The sequence below is a fragment of the Rhipicephalus sanguineus genome, chromosome 2 (assembly GCF_013339695.2).
Source record: "Rhipicephalus sanguineus isolate Rsan-2018 chromosome 2, BIME_Rsan_1.4, whole genome shotgun sequence".
In the NCBI taxonomy this organism is placed as follows: Eukaryota; Metazoa; Arthropoda; class Arachnida; order Ixodida; family Ixodidae; genus Rhipicephalus; species Rhipicephalus sanguineus.
This window is the reverse complement of record NC_051177.1, coordinates 3,263,593-3,285,553: the sequence shown is the minus strand read 5'-3', so window position 1 is coordinate 3,285,553 and position 21,961 is coordinate 3,263,593. Positions and strand designations below refer to the sequence as shown.

The 21,961-nt window shown below is 50.2% G+C and overlaps 1 protein-coding gene across 1 annotated transcript in view; it reads left to right on the top strand.

Moving 5' to 3' along the window:
- The window catches only part of LOC119381026 (fat-like cadherin-related tumor suppressor homolog), a 179,645-nt gene that overhangs the window by 16,379 nt on the left and 141,305 nt on the right, over positions 1-21,961 (top strand). The window contains exon 3 of the mRNA XM_037649020.2: positions 8,061-8,366. Coding sequence (XP_037504948.1) covers positions 8,061-8,366 — 306 coding nt within the window. The remainder of the gene's footprint in view (positions 1-8,060; positions 8,367-21,961) is intronic.

Sequence of the window (21,961 nt, the reverse complement as noted above, 5' to 3'; positions counted from 1 at the left end):
GCACCATTTCATTAAAACAGAGGAGTACATGCTACTGAGCAACGCCGACCGAAAGAGCTTTCACTTAATTTAAGCATATTTAAAATTTTTGGTTGGCCTGCTATATGTTTTTTCAATGTATGTTAAAGTCGCTCAATTCAAACTGCCTCATAATGCAAATTCGGTTAATTCAAACTTGTCACTTGTCCATGCATGCCTAAATACCTGCTGCCTTTCTTGCTTCTAGCTGAGGGTTCACATTTTGTTTATGTCACTAACGGTCGCAAATAAAGCCGATCACCTGCCTACAAAACAGGCAAACTAGCCAAACCGCGTGCACCAATAATGGCATGCTTACAGAGAAAGAAAAAACAAAACAAAAGTATCACTCGCTAAATCCTGTGCTATAATGTTGTCTTGTGTAGGTCTTGGTGTAGTTTTAAATCCTGCACTTCAATAAAGTTATGAGGTATGTGCCTCTATCCTGTCGAAACTACTTTTATCACGCATCCGTAGCTGCAACTACTTTTTGGCACAGTATCTTGTATCAGATATCATGATTGTATCTTTTTCAGTACATTTTGTGTTTTTAAACAATATGGGCATGTATTGTTACATGTTTAAAATATTTTATACTCTTGTCAAGCATATTGAACTGCAGTGGATAATGAACCAGATAATGCAAGCGGACTGACCTCAATGCATGATATGTCAGGAGAGTGAAAGAAACCAATTACAACAACTTAGTGAGACCACTGTTATGGTGAATTTCATTGGGAGAACAAGAGCACTCAAAAGCACGCTGAAAGGGCTCTCTTCAGAGCTGGCATGTTTCACTGGTCGAACAGGAGTAGGAGCACTGTCATCCAGTGGTAGAACGCTTTTGCTGCGCCGAGAGCAGCCAGGAGCAGTTTGAAGTGCTGTAGCCAGAAAAGCGGAGTAGGCGTAGTACGAAGAGAGACTTTTAAACGTCACATTCTGTTTTAATTTTGCTTCAACCGGTGAGCGCAGCGACAATGACAGCAGCCATGCGTAGTTTGACGCAACTGATATTGGCCGTACTTGCGCTGTTTATACGAGTAGCGACGATGATGACTACGAAGTGTACACAACTGTATGTTTGCTGGATACGTTGTTTAACAAACGTATGTAATTGCAAATGAGGATAATGGCGCACATGCGACCGACAGATCTTAGGGGTATCTTGCTGCTGTTCCGCAAAGAATGCCGGGGCTTGGAATGTTCTGACCACGTGGTGTATTCCTCCTCCCACCTGCGCTCCGGATGCGTGCCACATTCCAATGGCAGATCGAGTAGCCCCGAATTCACCATTATCAAAAATTAACCGTACTTGTGGAAGAAGAAGAAGCGTGACTAATTTGCTGCTTTGACAGCGGCGCCTGTTTCCTTGTCCCGCTCTGGAATGCCCCAGCAGCCGCATACTGCAACTAGAATGCATGCATACTGGACTTTGCCATAATTCATCGTATTACCACCAGGCAAGTAGGCTTTGTGGATGCTGTTGCTGTTTTGGATGCTGTTGCATTAGAAATGATTAGGCTTAAATTGTTAAACTCCTTGCGCAATTCACATGGTGGGATGCAACATAATGCCTGTACAGTAAAAGCTTACTGATTTGACCCTCGTTAATTTGGAATATTGGATAATTCGATCGGATGTGTTCCCTGGTCCCAGCCAGCGTATGCATTGTTCAATGGTATCAAACTCGCTAATTCGGTCACATCTGGACGCAACCCGATTAATTGGGGCGATCCTTGGAGCGCGCCGAGCGTGAAGTGCCACAAATGTGCGATGCAAAAGAGCGAAAACGGCGGTCGGGGACTACCGAAACTAGGCAGCGCTGTCCACATCGATATCTTCATCAGTTAGTGACCATGGTTGTGTGCATGTGCGTATCCGGCACTCAGCAGCTTCGTTTTAACTTGATGCAATTAAAGTCCCTAGATTTTTCCCTGTTAAAACGAAAAATCTAGGGACTTTAGATGCAATGAGTGCACAATGTCACAAAACTCAAACACGGCGGAAGCTGTTGAAGAGGAAGAGCTTTCAGCCACCATACAGCCACGTTTGCTGCATCCCGATGGATGAACTCTCAGTTGCTGGTCATTTTAGCTGCGAAAGAACGAGCGTCCCATGCTCGTGGTGGCAGCACGTAATAAGGCAGGACTGCAGAGCGCATTTCCGCCTAATTAAACACGGCACTGTGGTCGCATTGAGAATCAAGTCGCAGGATTACGAAAATTACTGCTTTTGCTCTGCTCTTATGCAAAATAAATACTGGATTTACATATTCATCACTAAAATGAAAATGAATTGATGTAATATACACTTGTTCATTGTTTTCTTGATACTTTTGATAATTCGGCATTCGGTTCATTCGGACATTTATTTCGGTTCCGTGAAATCTGAATTAATGAGAGATTCTCTTCTGAAACAGTTTCAAGCCCTGGCATGGGTCTGTGGTACTGCCCCACAGAAGGCCTCTATATTATTCATTTGCACCTATTTCAATTTTTCGCTCATGGACAATTGTGATTTTTCACTCACAACCAACGACGCAGACGCCGCCAATACCGGAATTTCTGCAACATGGGCTCTTTAACGCTATCGCATTAATGAGCAAATTTTGTTGTGGAAGGTGGTTTCACAGCAGTGCTTCAAAGCAATGCAAGGAAGCTACCTTTACGGCAGTAATCGTATAAAAAAATCGAGGTCTGTAAAGATACGATTTTATTGCCATAGCAATTATATGGACAGTCTCGACAAGATTTTGTCCCGTATAAAGTCCAAATTGATAAGATCCCCCCGCGCATCGTATGTTCTACCGCGGGTAAAAGCGCGCAGGCGGGGGTGACGAACGTGGTTGAAGCAAAGATGAAACGAGCCGGCCCATTTCCGTCGCTCGGAGGGTGCATGCAATAACATTACCCCGCTCAGGAGGCCTGCCATAGAAGCGCGTTGGGCGGGGAGGGGGGGGGGGTTGTTGCGCGAGCAGCAACTTTGATTCTAAGGGCGCGGTCGCGATCGCTGACGCGCGCGCTATCTCGGGAGCTATCAGCGGGCATTGGCGGGCAGAGCGCGCGCATCGAGAGAGAGAGAAGAAACTTTATTAGCACTTGGCCGGCAGTTTCGTCTTGGTGGCCTCAGATGGCGGCGCTGAGTCCCTGAACTCGGGCGGCATCTTCGGCCTGCCGGACGGCCCAGAGCTGGTCGTTGAGCTCCGAGCTTCTGAGCGCCGCCTCCCAGCGGCGGCGTCGCCGACGGAGAAGGTCCCCCACGGCTCCCGCAGCCGGGACGGCGGCGGGAACGAGTGAGCTCGAGGCTTCCTGTTGCCTGGTATTGGCAGCAGCCATAGGCGCATCGCGAACGGCGGGCGTTTCTCGACTGTTGTTGCCGGCGCATTCCCAGAGCATGTGGCGCAGCGTTGCTCTGTGCCCGCATGTTTTACATAGATCGGTAGTGTATAAGTGCGGGTAGCAGTGGCGTAAGACGACCGGGCTGGGGTAAGAGTGGGTTTGTAGTAAGCGATAACTTACAGCATCGTGCCTGTTTAATTTGTCATGCGGTGGTGGGAACTTACGCCTTTCCAGTCTGTAGTGTTGGGTAATATCTCAGAACGTGATGAGACAATCACCCCCGACTATTGTGGTCCGTGTTGTTGCTGTGTGTCTGTCGAAGTGTCTCGATCCGGCAGATCAGAAGCCCCGTTCTCGGGAGCGGAGGCGGTGGCCACGGAATGTGCCGCGGCTTGGCGAGTGAGACCTCGAGCCACGGCGTGGGCCGCCTCGTTGCCCGCAAGCGGGACCTCGGTGTGTGCCGGGGTCCAAAGGAGGAAGACTGTTGAATTTTGTGGTGGCAATCGCGACGCTGAGTCACCATCACCGCACATCTTAAGGATGCGGGCCGCTTCCCGCGAAACGCGGCCGCGCTCGAAGCCGCGGATTGCCGCCTGCAAGTCGCTGATTACGATCGTAGCGTTGGGCGCCGTGGCGATTGTTAGAGCTATCGCGGCTTCTTCGGCCGCCTCCGTATGTCCCGTGGTCACCGTGGCGCTCGTGAGGCATTTGCCCGTACGGTCAACGACCGCAGCGGCGTGTGCGTCTCTCCCGTCCCCATATCTTGTGTCTCTACCGTCCCCATATCTTGCGGCATCTACGTACACAACTTCGTCGCTAGTGCCGTACTTCTTTTGAAGGTCACTAGCTCGCTGGTTACGGCGCCCGATGTGGTGCGTCGGGTGCATATTCTTAGGAAGCGGCAGAACAATTAGGCGGTCACGAACCGAGGCAGGAACATCCGCTTTTTCTCCCTGCTGAGCGTGGTATCGGATGCCAAGCGACGCGAGGATGTGTCGACCAGCCTTAGACCCCGACAAGCGTTCGTTTTGCGAAACGACATGGGCCTCAATTAACTCATCGAGTGAGTTGTGCAGTCCAAGTTCTAGAAACTTTTCAGTGCTCGCATTCAGTGGAACTCCGATCGCTCTCTTGAAAGCCTTTCGAATCATGCATTCAATCTTGTTTTTTTCTGAGCCTAGCCATTTGAGGTAGGGGGCAACGTATGTTATACGGCTTATCGCGTATGCCTGCACGAGACGGATCGCGCAGTGCTCGCGCATTCCGTTACGTCTATTCGTGATACGACGCAGGAGTCGGATCGTGTCGTCTACCGAACGACGTAGTCTTTGCACCGTCTCACCATTATGGCCGTTTGCCTGCAAGTGTAACCCGAGAATAAAAAAAAAAGAACAAGTATCAAAAGGTGACGACAACGCGCCCCTCTCCGCAGAAGACGCCGCCGAGACAGTCAACGCCCGCGAAAAATCGGGATATTCAAGAAAGCAAAGCAGCGCCAGGGCGCCGTCTGATTCCTTGGACAAATTGGTGAGAGGATCTAGCCCTCTCCCTAGCTTTCGCTGTGCTACGCACAAACGAATCATGTAGAACCTTCCCGAACCCAGGCGTGATTCGATGCAGGCAGTACAAGCGCGCGGCAATGGAGGGTCAGTCAGTGAAGAGTCAGTCAGCGAAGAAGTTATGTCGTTCTAGTGATAGCGTGGTTTGCTCGACCACAGAAGACATTTTATTTGATGATCTAGTGTGGTGAATAAAGTATGAAGAGATGACGCTGCGGGAGCAGTGACAAGTTTTGAAGCGGGTCGCCGAGGAGACATGTGATGACCGACTGCGAAGGAGAACGAACATCCGCGTGGAGTGAATCGTCAAGCTGGTGAATGTGAAAGGTGCGTCGCGCAGACCAGCGTAACAAGACCCAGCTATGAGGTTCAGCTAGTGGTGAACATCCGCTTTGTTTTGTTTACAGATGTGACGTCTCAATCACTTGTTGTTTTTGAAGTCAACCATTGCTGCATTTCTGTTTCTGTAAATAATAAATATAGAACGTTTGAGCAAAGTGCCCTTGCACGGCGGTTGAACCGAACCAACACATGCTCAGGCTGTGATAACTTTGGCCGCCTTCTACCAGTGTCAACATGATCGAGTGCATCCAGCGAGCACCGATATGGCAGAACGAAAGCATGAGAACAAGAAGCGACGCATTAGCTTGCACAATGACGAAGCGGCTCGCCTTTCCCAACAAACAGCGGCGATCCATTGCTTGCGTCGCTCTTGCTTGGGAGGCCTTGCAGTAAGTGAGTAAAGCCGTGTTGCGGGCGAGTTTTTTTAGGTGTTTGAGCACTCCACTCCACAGGAATTGTTATTCGACATCCCTTGAAGTTTCGGCCACCACACATACGACGAACATCGCTTATTTCACTATGGAAATGGGAACAACGCGGAAACACATGTACAGACGGGTCCACTGTTAAAGGGAACACTTGCCTGCAGGGCATGCTTGGATGTCGCTCTCTTGCAAAAACATAGTGGCTTAGATTTGCATAAGACTGCTGGCGGTTGACAGTTCTGCCTCTTTTTGACAGACTCATGCAGTGCATGAACAAGGTTTCCCTGTCCACTTGCCGTTAGAGGGCCAGAAAAATGAAAGGTGCTTATTGGAGTGTTCCCTTTAACAGTGGACCGTACTGTACAACGATGTAGGTAACCACGGCGGCTGTCTGCTTGCTTTCCCGAGAGTAATGACCGAGTTCGCCGCCTATGGCGCTGCTGTCGGCGCGCACTAGGCGTATACCCCCTTCTGCGTGCTGCACTCTTAACGCGAAGTGACTATGCGGAAAGAGCATCTTTCCCTGGAGCAGCCGTATTCTCTTACACCAGCGTTTTGTAGTTACGCGAGATCGGATACAAAAGAGTTAGCTGCTAGCCTCACTTTGTATAACACTACAATTTGTTGCTATTGCATTCCTTGCTTTGCCCTTGCGGGGAAACTGACTTTTTTTGATATTCAATTGTATGGTCAATTTTACAGTGAAGGTCTACCCTGTGCCGTCGTCATTGTTGTTGTCGTAGTAGTAGTAGCAGTTGTCACGCAGGTCGCATGACCAAAGGGGGAGTGAATAAATAAAGGGAAATGAAGCTCAAAATTATAATGCTGATGATGATGTGTCAGGTTATCTCGGGAGTGCTTGCTGTGGATGGGATGAGAGAGAGGCGGCAGGGGCACAGCACTTTACCTAACACAACGCTGCCAAACCTCACAAAAAATTCACAAATCAAAGATACAATTAAAATTCATGAAAAGAATTCCTCGCACAGCAATATTCTAGCTGGGCTCAGTCTCTGCAACAGTCTAGCCGCGGTGTCCAGCTCTATGATACCTTGTCATCCGCGTTATGTCGCGCTCGCCGTCGATGCCCTTGATCAGGCCACGCGGTCGCCGTTGCTCAGCAGCAACTAAGCGAATCACATGTTGCCAGTCTCCCGGTCATCATCGTGGCCATCCCTGGAAGCGGACGGGTTAGGCCTAGCTGCCTCTTTGGTCCCTTGTTCCACGTGAGTCTGCGGCTTAAGTGACGACGTGGCACCCCGGGGACTGTGTTGTGGGTCTGAGCCGTATTGCCAACGAGGGTAGAGCATTGCAGGTGCTCTGGGACCTGCTGTGACAATGTTGTTGCAAGCCCGTGATAGCGTCACCCGGTCATCGCCTATGTCGTTGGACTCTTGGTGCTGCACCTCTGTGCAGGGCACCCACCACTCTCTTCACCCGTGAGATGCTGACCTCTTCGACCTGCTTCGAATGGTGCCCCTCTGACAGTGCCCATTTTCTTTTCCTGGGGTTTTCACCACGGCTTGGGTTGCATGCCTCGAGCCCTCCTCTGACCAATCGCGTGCATGGACGGGGCAGAGGTGCATACGTTCTTTGAAGTTACATACTATCGAGCAACGTACCATCGGAACTTTCCATCGTTGTGCCTTATGTCCCTTACTCATGGCATGACACTGCTTGTGTTCCATTGCAGCCATGGTAGTAATACGCATTTTGGGTGAGTGGGTGGGTAGAATGGACCACGGCCGTGCTGGGGCACTACCGTAACGTCCCAGTGGGGCTGTGAATGAGCATATTGTTGCATAAGATCCACATCTTGAAGAACAAAGAAATCCTTAGTGAAAACCTTGCCGAAACTAAGGAGCAAAATGTAATGCCTGACGAAAGTGGTGGTAGCTTCGCTGTCCAACGGTTTTCATGGCGTGGAACGGGCTGGAATTTCTTTTTCTTAATTTGCTTCAGTATTCGAATCGAAAGCTACCATTTGTGATTCGCACACTTCTCATTTTCAGCTCTAGCTTCCAAAATTGTGATTGCAAGAGCTCTGATGAACCTACAGCTGTACACTAAGGCACAAACTTTGCATATTTATAACTGCGTGGGGATTGTGCACATGTACTGCATCCTCTACTTTTATCAGCACTGCGTATTCTAAGCCTTTGTGCAGTGCAGCCATCTTGCACTGCCCTGCCTCGGAAGGGGGGCTATTGCCATGGGTGAATAGCAGCACATGAACAAAAGCAACGAGAGGAAAGACCTAGAAGTTCTGACCCTGTGTTTTTATGCACTGCAATTCACCAATATGTTCTACAGACCTTACAGCATCTGCAGCTTTCAGAGCGGGGGCAGGGGCTTTTGCTGATGCCCTGACATTGCAGGAGTGGTGACAGTGTCCAGTGTGCCCCCTGCGTGGCCTCCGGCTGGCTTTGAGCTGAACGTTTCCGTCACTGATGGGGTGTACCAGAGCTACACTCAGTTGCGGCTGGTGGTCAGGGCAAGCAACGAGCACTCGCCCCAGTTCAGTCAGACTGTGTACGAGGCAGTGGTAGCTGAGAACCTGCCGGCGGGTGCTCGAGTGGCACAGGTGTCCGCCACCGACCCTGACCAAGGAGTGCTGGGCCAGCTGACGTATGCCATCCGCAGCCGCCACTGTGCACTGCACTTCCGCATCAACAGCACCACAGGTACGTGTTTCAGAAGACCCATGCAGCAGGGGTTAAGAAATGTTCCAGATAGATACCTGTACAATGTGAGCATCAGCTCGCACAATAGCCATTTTTGGGCCTCCATTGCTGTTCACTGAGACAAAACCAAATGAATCCAACCGACAGTCGGGCCAAGGGAAGCATTGGGGACGTTAATTGTTGTTTCTTAACTGCAATGCAGTAATTATGACATAAAATTGAAAATGAATTAAAGTGGATGAAAAGACACCCTTTTTGTCGGGATCCGAACCCACAAACTTCGAATTACGTGAGCGATGCTCTACCAGTCACGTAATTCGCCACCGGTGAAAAGGGCATTTTGTCATAATCGCTATACTACATGTGCCCTCTGCCTTCCTTGGCCCTGCTGGATTCGTCTGATTGTGTCTAGCAAAGGAACGAGCCCCAAGTGAAAGAAGATTCTCCTTCTGTCATTTGTTCACTGAGAGTGCCGCATGACACAAGCTAGAATGTGCCTCTCCTTGGTGTTGCCTCCGATAGGGCACCAACATCTCAGGGACCGTACTGGGTTCGTGGCGACCATGTGTTTAGGTGCTGCTATGAAGAAAATACTGGGCCTGCAGCATAGCCAGCATTGCTGCAGTGCTCGTAACAAACTTAGCCAAAGTGAAATGCCCTTGCAGTTGGCCTGGGTAAAACACTCACTTGCACAAGGAGGCACTGATGGCACATGCCTAACAATCAATAAACGTAAGATGATGTCATAACAAGAGGGCGGACAGCTCTAAAACAAGGGGCGCAAATACAAGACAAAGGAGACTCTCCTCCATTTTGTGTTTGTCTGAATTGGCTCTCCTTGTTTTAGTGCCAACTAACTCCACTAGAGGTACTCTGCAGTGGGGATATGTAGAGTGCGTCGATCTCCTCCTCGCCCGCCCCTCCGTAGAGAGTGGAGACATCCTTTGATTGAGCTCCTGCCGCCAAAACCGGTTTTGGTAGCACTGTCCGCCATTTTCACGCTGAGCGTGCGTGTCAAGACTTGGCTACAACGTGGCGGTAGTCAGCAGGAATTTGATGCGGGTGTAACTACGGCGTTCTTTGAGCGCTGTCACGCGAAATGCCTGACTGCTGTGTGCCACTGTGCTCAAACCACTAGAGCAATGATTGGCGACTGTTCAGCTTTCCGAGGGACCCAAAAAGAAGAACTGTCTGGGTGGCTAAGATGAAGCGCGACAAGTGGCAGCCTGCAAACACCTCATCTGTGTGCATTGTGAGTATTACGCAATTCCCTCAAAATATTTGTGTATTCTGCAATACTTTTGTAGCCCGAGGGTGGTGATTGAAATCGATTTTCTCTAATACATCGCGTTCGGGAGATTGTTTCTTGAGGAGAAACAGTGCGGTACGAAGTGATTCACGAGTTACGCTAACTATTGCCTGTGAGTTGAAAGCATTCAGAAAACAAATCCCATTGTGAAGTTCTGCGCGCCTCTGTACCAATTTTAGAAACAGTGTTTGGAATCCTAATTCGTACTCAGCCTGCGCAAACTTGCAGACATGGAAGACTGCAAGCCAAGAGACTGGGACGGCATGCTGCGCGCTGTCTTCTCTAGTTATAGTTATGTATTGTATTCATTTTTTTCGACCATCCGATGTAACAAGCAATTCAAGTTGATTAGTTTTTTGTTCATATGGCTTTCAACAACCAGGAAAAGAATGTGAATTAACTTCTGTGTGAAACATTGTTTGCCTCAATAAAAACCTTGCATGGCTACACTGATCGCTAGATCACTATGTTATGGTATATCCTGTTTGACGACTTTCAACCCATTTCGAACAGGATAACTTCGAGCTAAACAGAGCAGACGGATGGAAGAAACTGCAGCCAAATGCCGTGCCGACAGTGTTTCCCTTCAGACGTAAGCTCTTGTATCATTTCTCAACATTCCAGGAAACAATATTCACTATTGCACCCGGCTGTATCCTCCTGTCATTACGGTGTTGACACATACGCATGCTGCTTTTATTTCTTGATTATACGGCTACCCAATTATTGTATTTGTACGTCCTTTACATGCTCGTTAGTGAGCTGCACATAGAAATAAAGGCAGGTGTGCCAGTACTGAAAAAAGAATGTTAGTCAAGTTTTTCTTTTTGCTCCGCAGCATATTGGCAGAGAAAGATCGACCTACATAAATATCCTTCCAGTGCCAGTGTAATGGAAGAAATCTGCATGTGCTGTAATTCTGAGCGCATAGAAATGTTCATGAGTCTTTATAAAACAGAGTAACGAGATGGCAGTAAATACGCTCTAATAAAAGTTATTTTCACTGCAATTTACTTCTATCCACAGTTTTAAATACACAGTATATATAACAGATAAACGGGGATCTGGACAGAAATGTTAAAGCGTTGAAGTCAGTTGTAGCATAATAGTGCCGACAGGACATAGTTTGATGACTTGCTTTTGTTTTGCAGCTTTGCCTCACCACAGAAAGGCACCAAAGGAAAGGAGCCGACGCGTTACACTCTCGGTCCTACCTGAAGATGAACGCATCACTACAGGTGACACAGCAGTGGCAAGAGACATGATTTCGTTGGAGGGAAGCTGTGGGCTGCCTCAACAGAGCGGAAATGCCAAGTAATATGGTGATTCGACCTTCGATTACCCATGGCTCTACACTAAAGCCTGAGCAACATGTCATTTTACACCCGCAGAGCAAGATCAACCGGTGTCAAACGACGCTGTTCTCGTTTTAAATTAAATAAACTATCACGCCAACAAGCGGTCGCAGGACGTTTAAAAGTGGTTTCAGGCAGCAGCATATGACTGCGTGAAGCAGCGAATTTCATAGTGCTGTTAGGCTGTAAACTGTCAAAAATAATGAATAAACTATGATAAGGGTCGTTTCATCTCTGCTTCAACCGCATTCGTCCCTAGCGCTAGCGCGCATTTCCTCGCACGTGAAACAGACGATGCGTAAGCGGTGTTATCGGGTTGGACTCTGTACAGATCAGCGGCGACCGCAAAATCCCGCTGACAGTGTCCATATAATTGCTGTCGCAGTACACCCCCCCCCCCCCCCGCGGTCGGCATACTTTATATACCCCCCCCCCCCCCACCCATTGAGTAGATCTCCCGGATTCCGTTTCTCCAAACTTGGCAGGTATGTAAATGAGTGGGCACCTGAGGTGCTAAAAAAGGTTTTCAAATCACAACCTGTCTTAACCCTTTGTTTCCCACATACAGTCTGCGCAGTGCCCACAACCGAAAATTATATTTTCAGACAGTTTTCGTTCAAAGTAATACCTGAAAAAACACTTACAACTATACATATACATTTTATAAGAATTTTATTACTGCCACATTTGTTGCAGTCAGGAATGAGGAGTGGAAAATAGGTGACCATACATTGAACTCTCAAGGGCTTTCAAAGGCATGAAAAATTTGAATGCAGTTGATTTTTTTCTGTATCAATGCATAAGTAAGATGTGTTGTTCTCCACAGTTGATCTTGAGATCCTTCTTCACCCAGTGCCATATTATTTTTGTTCATATGAGTCGATGTAAGTCCAACTTCCTCATCCTCACTGTCTGTGGAGCTTTCACCATCCGTGTGTGGCCGTCTCTCCTGCGAAATATACTCTCCTTTGCAATCTGAGCCTTCCAAGTCTTCATCTCCACTTCCGCTTGGATACTGAAAGAGAATTTGTTGTATTTCCTTGTCTGTCAACTGTTGCCTCCATAAAGAAGAACCTCTTTTAAGGCTTTGAGGTGCTCTAAAACTTCTTTTGCAGTAAATTAATGAAAAAGAAACAGAACTGCGACACACTGCAAACTTCTGTACACTTTTTTTGGCCTATCCGGAAGCTGGACTTTGTAGTCCTGAGCACCACAAATGTGTATGCAAGCCTAAACTGCACATACAGGTGACAATAACCAATGATACAAAAATACTGCAAACTAGGATCGTTCCGCAGGCTTCGCAAAAAAGAATATAGGCATTTATAGCTTGATATTAGAAGTAATAAGCAAAGAGGAGCATGAACAAGCCAGGAGGTCGCCGTTTTTGCCGGCCGCACGTGGTGTCCATGTTTACAATGAAGGAAGCACTCAAGTGCGGTACCTGTAGCGTCATCCATCGAGCGTAAGTCAAAGCATGGACTTCCACGTTTCTGGCCGCAAGGAATCAGGGGTCCCTTAGTGAAATTTCGAGGTCTAACACCGGTTTGAGGCAAAAAAAAAAATCAAAACTGCCACAAATGTGGCACCTGGGGTCTAAAAGATTAAGTGCTCAATATGCATAGCCAATTTTCCTGGTGAGACACTGACATTGTGTTTGCTTCAGAGCTCTGACAGGCATCAAATGCATATGGTGCATGCATTGCTGCGCGGGACTATTGTGGGTACATGGGAGAACGCTTTTCTGAGATTCCGTGTACTACACCAAATGCACCATGACTTCGAGTGTCACGGATTCGGGTGGTCCCGAGCAATAAACTCAGTCAAGACCGCGGAATCGGGTCAAGTTTACCAGGAATTACCGTTGCTCGAGCAAGCATTTATGAGGGTAGCCTAACAAAAAACAAACTTCAACCATGAAAACTAGGCACTCTAGTCCTTGGAAATACAGCAAAACCCTCCTTAGAACCGTTTGTGGTGTCGACTTCTTTCTTGGTCCTTGTTTGCATGTCTTTTTATCGAACTCTTCATTTCTAGCCAGCCCTTTTCCGTGTTCTCCTAAAAACGTTTTGGCTTCTTTATTGCTATTTGTTGGTCGTGCTAGAACTTTTTCATGGTTTTCTAAGAATGGTTTGCATAATTCAACTTTTGTGCGGCTTTCTGCAACCATACCGGACATGCCAAGGATATGCCCGCGGAATATGGCGTCAGGATTTTACCAGATGCCTCAAGGTCCGTTGCTCGACTTCGCGTGAATCGCCGCCAGGCAGATGTACATACCAATAAGAAAAGTACTTTATTAATATGGTGGCTTAGATGATAGTCTTGCGTGCCCTACTTTGGAACAAAATAGTCCTGGATTTTTTCTGTTTCAACGACTTCCGCTGCCTGCGTCAGCACGCACGCCTCCACGTTGTCCAAAGAGTCGGAGCAGCTGAGGCCGCAACCTTCCATATTCACGCAATAGCGCCGGACCAACACAAGTGCACTAATCACTTCGGAAGATGTAGGTGTCACGTATCTCGGAGCGCTTGCAATGCGGAATGGAGTTGGGCGAGAGAGAGAGGCGAGAGACCGTGGCGTCATGGCAAACAAACTTTATCCCACAGAACACGGCAACCAAAATTCACACACACTCAAAATTGTACAACAAAAAGAAGTAACATTATAAAATACTAAGCTGTACAAGACTCACAAAAAGCTCAAGCTATGCTTAGCGCACCCTAACTCGAGCGTCTGACCACTATGGCATCTCAGTCTGTCGCTCTACGAATCGAACGTTCTTACTGCGTATTGTTCGCTGCCTTGATTCGGTTCCAAAGTCAATGCTCTGTCCCGTTGTCGCTGCTCCTGTCAACGTCTTAGAGTAGTCGTCGTCGATCCACCGCCTCGCTGGTCGTCCTCATCACTGACCCTCTGGCCTTTCATCGAGAATGTCGGTCTCATCCGGTTAGGCCTAACCCTCGGCCTACCCTCAGTGCCACTAGCTCGAACTGTCGGCGTGGCTCTCCGGTGATTGCCGGTGGGTTGTCGTCATCTTGTTGAGCAGGTGTAGTGCCACAGGTGCCTCGAGAACTGCTGCGATGAGGCTGCCGCAAGCCCGGGAAGCCTTGCTTGGTAGACACCAAGGTCGACGGCCACCTCCCGAACCTCTCGCAACGCTGCCTCCAGAACTGGGCCTTGCTGTTCCAGTCGCGGGCACTTGCACCACCTTGCTCTTCTCCAACCCCACCGAACAATGACGATCTCTTCTTCTGGAGTCTCTCACTTCAGCTAGGGTCGCGTGGCACGTGCGTTCTCCGGCCAATGGCATGCGTGGACATGGCAGGAGTGCACACCATCGGGTTAAGAAAGGGAAAATAGACAACCGGGTGGTTGTCTATTTTCCCTTTCTTAACCCTTCCGCCACCTTGCGGGTTTCCGCAGAACTGATTTGCAACACCATCGGGTATTTTTCCGTGCCGCGCACACCATCGACGCATTCTGCTGTCTGACACGTGCCCTGTGCCCCCCTTACACATGACACTGGGCCCCCTTCTTAAGAGTTTTTTTCGTAAAAAACTGCTTTCGTCCTGCTCCTTAGGGTTACAGCCCTCTGCTCTTCTGATGGTGTCTTGTAGCTTGTGATATGTACTCTTTCCTTGCTTGACTTAGGCTCATCTTTACTTCAGCACATTGTCAACCACTTTCAATCACAATTTGTCTGCACTTCACCGCACATAGTTTGTACAACACCACTATCATTGGTTCTACACACCACATGTTCATTGTCCAGAACACTATAGTCTACCAGGTACGATATTTCACAATCACACGATTGATCGCTTCATTGGCGACTTTTCACGAAGTGCTTGACATCTTTATGTACGCCTGGCCAAAATGCCTCTCTTGACACTTCCCTTCGCAGGTTCTTTTGATCTCTGAACCCATTCGCATAGCAATACTCTAACATGGCCTGTCTATAACATGCTGGCACCATCACTTGTTTAGTTAGTGTTGCGCTTTTCCAAAACTTCTGGAAGATCAAATCTTTGACTTACTCGTAGCACACTCCGTCTCTGCACCCTTCTCTTGTTAGTTTATGGCCAATCCAATCTACCACGTGCCTCAGTGTTCTTTCTCACTGTTTTGTTCTTTAGAGAACTCCTCTACGGTTACACCCATGTGCTCGAACATTTGCACTCTACACTTACTTGCCTTGTGCCTTGCTATTCCCACTTCTCTTACCAGCTTCTGTCTCATCCTCCGGCTTTGAATCTTCCTTCCGTTCTGGGCTTTTCTCGGCCCCCCTCCAAGACGGATCGGGATCATCTGCCTTCCTTACTTCAGGTACGTTCCCTACTATCAAATCATAAAGGGGATCCTCCACACACCTAGCTGTCACCAGCCCTGTAAAAAAGGGGGTTGACACTTGTATCCTTACCTCTGGCAGATATTTGACAGACCTGTCGACAAAAGTTACTGGCTTTACATGTCCAGTCATATTCTCAGGGGACACTAAACTTCTCCTCACGAGTACCGTATTGGCACCTGTATCCCTCAATACTGTGGCCTTGCGCCCTTGTACTTCTCCTTCTACTACCGGCATGTCTTGCTCGTTTTGTCCTTCTTCTCTGGATCTCATTACACACGCAGTTTTTTCTGCAGTCTTAGTTCTGCATTCATCGGCCCTGTGCCCCTTTTTCTGGCACAATTGACACGTCACCGGCGTTTCGTAGTGACTATTTCTGGTACGGCAATTTATAGCTTTATATCCAGGCCAGTTACACAAGAAACATCGCGTTTGTGCTCTTGGTTTATCTAGGGGGACCCTACTCTTACCCTCACCTTCTGCTGCCATAGGGTTGTCATTGTTCCCTTTTCCTAAATTCCTTAGCCCTTGAGCTTCCATAAACTGGTCAGCCTGCCTTGCCATGTCCTCCAACGTGCCCACCTTTCTTTCCTTCAAAAATATAGCCAGCTTACTGCTGCAACGGTTGAGGAACTGCTCACCAACTATTTTGTCGCGGACTCCTTCGTACATTTTTTCGGTGTCTGACAGTTCCATCCAGCAATCAAAATAGTTCGAAAGTCGACAGACAAACTGTTTGCCAGTCTCGGAGTTCTCAGGTCTACAAGTCCGGAACTTTTCCCCAAAACCCTCGGCAGTCAGCCTGAACCTCTCTAATAGAGTCTTTTTGACTAAATCATTGTCATGAGTAAAGGGGCACGGGGCGCGTGCCGGACAGCGCAATGCGTCGATGGTGTGCGGGGAATGGAAAAGTACCCGATGGTGTGCACCCCCGCCACGTCGACGCAAGCCATTGGCCGGAGAAAGGCGCGTGCCACGCGACCCGAACTGAGGTGCGGAACCCCAGAGGAGCAAGCAGGCATTGTTTGGTGGAGTTGGTCAAGAGGAAGGTGGTGCAAGCCAGCGTCGCGTCCGCGACGGGAACAGCAGGGCTGAGTTCTGGAGGCAGCGCGGCGTATGTTCCGGGAGGGTGGCCGTCGACCTTGGTGTCTACCGAGCGAGGCTTCCCGGGCTTGCGGCAGCCTCATCACGCAGTTCTCGTGGCACCTGCGGCACTATCCCAGCTCGACGAGACGGCAACCCACCGACAATCACCGGATAGCCACATCGGTAGATGGACCCCGTGGCACTGAGGAGAGGCCGACAGTTAGGCCTAGCTGGAAGGGACCGGTGTTCTCAACGGAGAACGAGGCGTCGGCAACGAAGATGATCAGCGAGGCGCCTGATCACCGACGACGGCCCTGAGACGTCGACAGGAGCTGCGACGACGGGACAGCGCGTCGACTTTGGAACTGGATCAAGTCAATGGACACCGCTATCCGTAAGAACGTTCCATTAGTAGCGCGACTGACTGAGAGGCCATAGTGGCCAGAGTCTCGAGTTGAGAGGAGCTAGACATAGCTCGAATGTTTTGTAATGTTGGTGATTGGGCATTAACACAGTAGGTTTGCACTTGTTACTTTTGGTTGTAAATTTTGAGTGCGTGTTTATTTTGGTTTGCCGTGGTGTGTCACATAAAAGTGTGTTTGCAGTGCCACCACGGTGTCTCCCGACTCTCTCTCTCCCAATTCCATTCCGCATTGCAAGCGCTCCCGAGATACGTGACAATCATAATCTAGTGATTCTTGTGCTGACATGCGGCCAAACACACTCAGGGCCTCTCCCACGAGACACAAACTCAGAGCATTGGCCCACTCACTCTTTTCTCAGCCTTGCCCAATGGCGATCCTTTCGAATCGATGCAAGTATGCATCGAGGTCGTCCCTCCGCTCATCGAAGGGTGCCATCAGCTTTCTTGGGCAAATCTGTCTAGGCCTGGGAGTAGGCGAATTGGTCGACGCTGACGTTGGGGTACTCGCGTTACTAGGGTCGGTGCGCGGACAAGCATTCATCTCTGCTAGCTTCAACTTCAGTTCGAGAATCTCCTTCTCGCGCTCGTGTTGTTCCCGCACATGCTCCTTGTCATGCTCGTACTCAATTTCGCACTCTTTCTGCGCGTTCTCAAAAAACTTCGCCGTCTCCTCCTTGTCCATTCCTACGTGCCTAGTGCCTATGAGTGTGAGCAGGCGTGAGTATGAACGTGAGTGAGTGCGAAGGCTGAAAATATTGGGGTGAGTGAGTGTGAGTGAGTATTCTCTTACAGTGCCGACCTATGGATGCTATAGATCACACCCTCTACACATTCCGTGTAACGGTTCTGATGCGCTTGTCTGTGTTTCTTCCTGGTCCTTCGTCCTTTTTTGCGCTGTTAGTACCATTACCTAGACAAGCTCTATCCACACGAGTAGCTTCAGCTGGCTGGAAAGGTCATCTTTGAGATCCGGATATTTTCACATTTTCGGTCCGTGGAAACTTTCCCCGGTCAGCATGCAGCTGATCTCCTGCCTTTGTTTGCGGCACTCGCAGTGCACGCAAAAGGGTGCGACGCAGCTATTTTCACCGTGCAAGGTAACTTTTGCTTGACGTGAATGCTCATATTAACAGCGGGATATCACCATTTGCACTTCTCAAGGGAACAAATACGACGCGCACAGCTCAGTTACAGTGTACTAGAAAGGGCAGTGAAGCGGGCGGAGGCACCGACCCATAGGGGCAGCTGACGCCGCCGCTGGTGAACGAAGCGGCGGCGCTGCAGTCGTTCAGTCTTGAAGGCGGGTGCCTCGTGTTGCCGGTTCTTTGGCTGGAACGCGCTTGTTTGGAAGTGATTCTCCCGCTTTTCTCTCAATGTGTGATGTGTACTGAAGTGTTTGTAGTCAGTAATAGGCCGTCCTCTCGGACGCTTTCTAGTGGGTCGTCCTCTTCTCTAAGAGCACGCCCCTCGTGCTGAGAGTCGGCACCGCCTTGTCTGTCGCTGTCGTGCATCGTCGCCGAGAGCTCGCTAATAAACGTCTTTGCAATTTGGTGGAGAGTGCTGTGCACTTTAAACAACTACGGTCCGTATTCGATGTCCTTGTAGCTTCGATCCCGTGCCGTGCCTTCTACCATGACTCAAGACGCCGCCCAGCAAACGCCTCCTCCTGCACCGACGGCATGTCCAGGTTTTCCCCGCATCCGCGACCCTCCTGTCTTCACAGGCGCGGATGGCACTGACGTCGAGGACTGGCTCGCGATTTACGAGCGTGTGAGCGTCCCCAATAAATAGGATGAGGCAGGCATACTGAGCAACCTGGTTTTCGACCTCGCGGGTGTGGCAGGCCTATGGTACAACAACCACGCATCCGATTTCGCTACGTGGTCGGATTTCAAGACAGCTATCATCGACGTGTTTGGCTGTCCTGCCGTTCGCAAGCTGCAAGCTGCCGAACAGCGTTTACGTGAACGAGCCCAGCAGCCCGGCGAGTCTTTCACGAGCTACATTGAAGATGTGCTCGACTTGTGCAAGAAAGCCAATGCGACAATGTCTGAGTCCGACAAGATCCGGAACGTTATGAAAGGCATCGACGACGATGCCTTCACCATACTGCTCACCAAAAACCCTCGCACTGTGGCAGAGGTCATCACACTGTGCCAAAGCTACGAGGAACCGCGCCGGCAGCGGCTGATGACGCGTCGACCTCCATCACGCGACGCCGATCTCGCTGGCTTGTCGGCCACGTCGGACCACTGCGTCTTACTCGCCGAGATCAACTCACTCGTGTGCGAGGAAATTGCCCGCCAGTTTTCTCTACTGGCCTTCGCTCACCCGCAGCATGTTGAACAGCCGTCGACCACGCTGCTGCCTCCCCTACGCCGGGCAATTGAGCAGGAAATTGCGGAGGTCATGCCGGAATACCACCAGCCCCCTCCGGCGCCTGCGCCGCTCAGTTACGCACAAGTTGTCGCCAGACCGCCCTCAGCGCTCCCTGTGGTGCCCCCGCTAACTTACGCCGGAGCCGTCGCCAGGCCTCAGGCCTTCGAAGCGAGTATGCCCGCTGCGTACGCCGACGTCATCCATACGCCCTGACTGCAGACCAACATGCAGTCATATCAGCAGCCGCCCCGTCCTTCGTGTCCTGCGACATGGATGGGACCTAGCCCAGCAAGCCGATGGCGCACTTTTGACAACCACCCTATCTGCTTTGCGTGCGGTTGCGCTGGTCACGTCGCCCGCTATTGCAACTGCGTGCAGCCGCCTCGAGTCGGATCAACCGTCACCAACCAGTCCAGCCGCCCGTATTACGATCCGCCGCCGCCTATGTCACCGACGTCACGCCCAGCTCCATCTGCCCGCTGTTCACCGTCCCCACGACGCCGATCACTGTCGCCGATGCGGCCTCGTCCGGTCGCACGAGACCAGGAAAACTAGTCGTCGCAGTCCAAGAGGCAAGGGCTGCGACGCTATCGCACTGCCAAAGCCCTCAGCAAAGCCCATCAAACGTAGTAGACATGTTTGAAGATGGTATGTGCACATCTGCCCTTGTAGACACTGGGGCTGCCATATCCATTATGGACGCTAAATTTAGCCGACTACTACGAAAAGTGACGACGTCACTTTCCGGGCTCTCCCTTCGTACAGCCAGTGCCCAAAGTATTCACCCGACAGCGGTGTGCACAGCCCGTTTCATGATTCAGGACGCTCTGTACGCCATCGAATTCATCATAATTTCTTCATGCTCTCACGACGTCATCCTGGGACAGGATTTTCTCGCCCGTCACGACGCCATGATTCGGTGCGCACCAGCCGAAACAGAGCTCTCACCATTCCCAGATTTGACGCCGGCGGACAGTCCACCGGCTGCGACCAAGGTATTCGTCAAAGATGACACCACACTTCCTGCAAACTCGTCAACGGCTGTGTCAGTCTATTGCACCGGTCTCGCTGACACCGTTGCACTCCTTTCTCCATCTGACCGTGTTTTCCATAGGAAAGGCTTGCTGGTGCCATTCCGACCGTGCAAGTCACTCAGGGCGACACCGATATTTTTGTTATGAACCCATCCCCGTACATTGTTACATTGGTGCGAGGGGAATGTCTCGGCAGAGCAGAAGCCCTCGAAGACGCACAAGTTATGGACGCACCGGGTGACATGCACTGCGCCAGCTCCCGTTCGCTCAGTGCTGTTCCCACATCTGAATCGTCACCTGCTGATGTATTTGGTTCGTCGATTGCTGACAACCTTACATCAGTCGAGCGTTCCCAGCTTCTTTGTCTGTTGGAAGAATTTCGTTCTTCGTTTGATGTCGCGCAAACTTCTTTCGGCCGCACGTCTGCTGTCACGCATCACATCGACACTGGCGCCCAACCACCACTGCGGCAACGCCCATATCGCGTATCGCCAGCAGAGCGTCGTGTAATTAACGAGCAAGTCGAAGACATGCTTTGCCGCGATGTTATTCGACCCTCCAACAGCCCGTGGGCATCTCCTGTCATTCTCGTTGCGAAGAAGGACGGCTCTGTGCGGTTCTGTGTGGACTACCGACGACTCAATAAGATCACCCGTAAGAACGTTTATCCCCTACCTCGAATAGACGACGCCACTGACAGCCTGCAAGGAGCAGAAGACAGCGTTTGTCACACCCGACGGCTTGTAGGAATTCAACGTCATGCCGTTTGGGCTGTGCAATGCGCCCGCGACCTTTGAGCGCATGATGGATACCGTTCTGCGCAACTTGAAATGGCACACGTGCCTGTGCTACCTCGACGACGTCGTCGTTTTCGCCCTGGACTTCTCCACACATCTTCAACGCCTGCGGCATGTTTTGACGCGTTTGAGCGAGGCCGGGCTACAACTGAATCTAAAGTGCCGATTTGCAGCACGGCAGCTGACGATACTAGGATACGTTGTGTCCAAGGACGGAATTCTCCCTGATGCAGCCAAGCTTCGGGCCATGACAGAGTTCCCCAAACCTACGTCCGTCAAAGAATTGCGCAGTTTTGTAGGATTATGCTCCTACTTTCGGCGCTTTATCCGAAACTTCGCGACTATCATATCGCCGCTGACGAAGCTCCTTGGCAGCAATGGGCCCCTCAATTCGTTGTCGTCAGAGTGCGACGACACTTTCGCAAAGCTCCGTCGTTTGTTGACGTCTCCTCCCATACTACACCACTATGACCCAACGGCCCCTACAGAGGTACGCACGGACACCAGCGGTGTTGGCCTCGGCGCTGTCCTTGCGCAGTGCAAACCTGGCTTCCCCAAATATGTCGTGGCATATGCAAGCCGTACGCTTACTAAAGCCGAGACCAACTACACCGTCACGAAGAAAGAATGCCTAGCAATCATCTGGGCCCTTACGAAGTTTCGACCTTATTTGTATGGTCGCCCATTTGATGTTGTCACCGACCATCATGCACTGTGCTGGTTGTCGTCGTTGAAGGATTCCTCAGGCCGTCTCGCCTGTTGGGCACTTCGCCTGCAAGACTACGACATCCGCATGCTGTACCGCAACGGATGCCAGCATGCTGACGCCGACGCCCTGTCGCGCTCTCCCTTGCCTGATG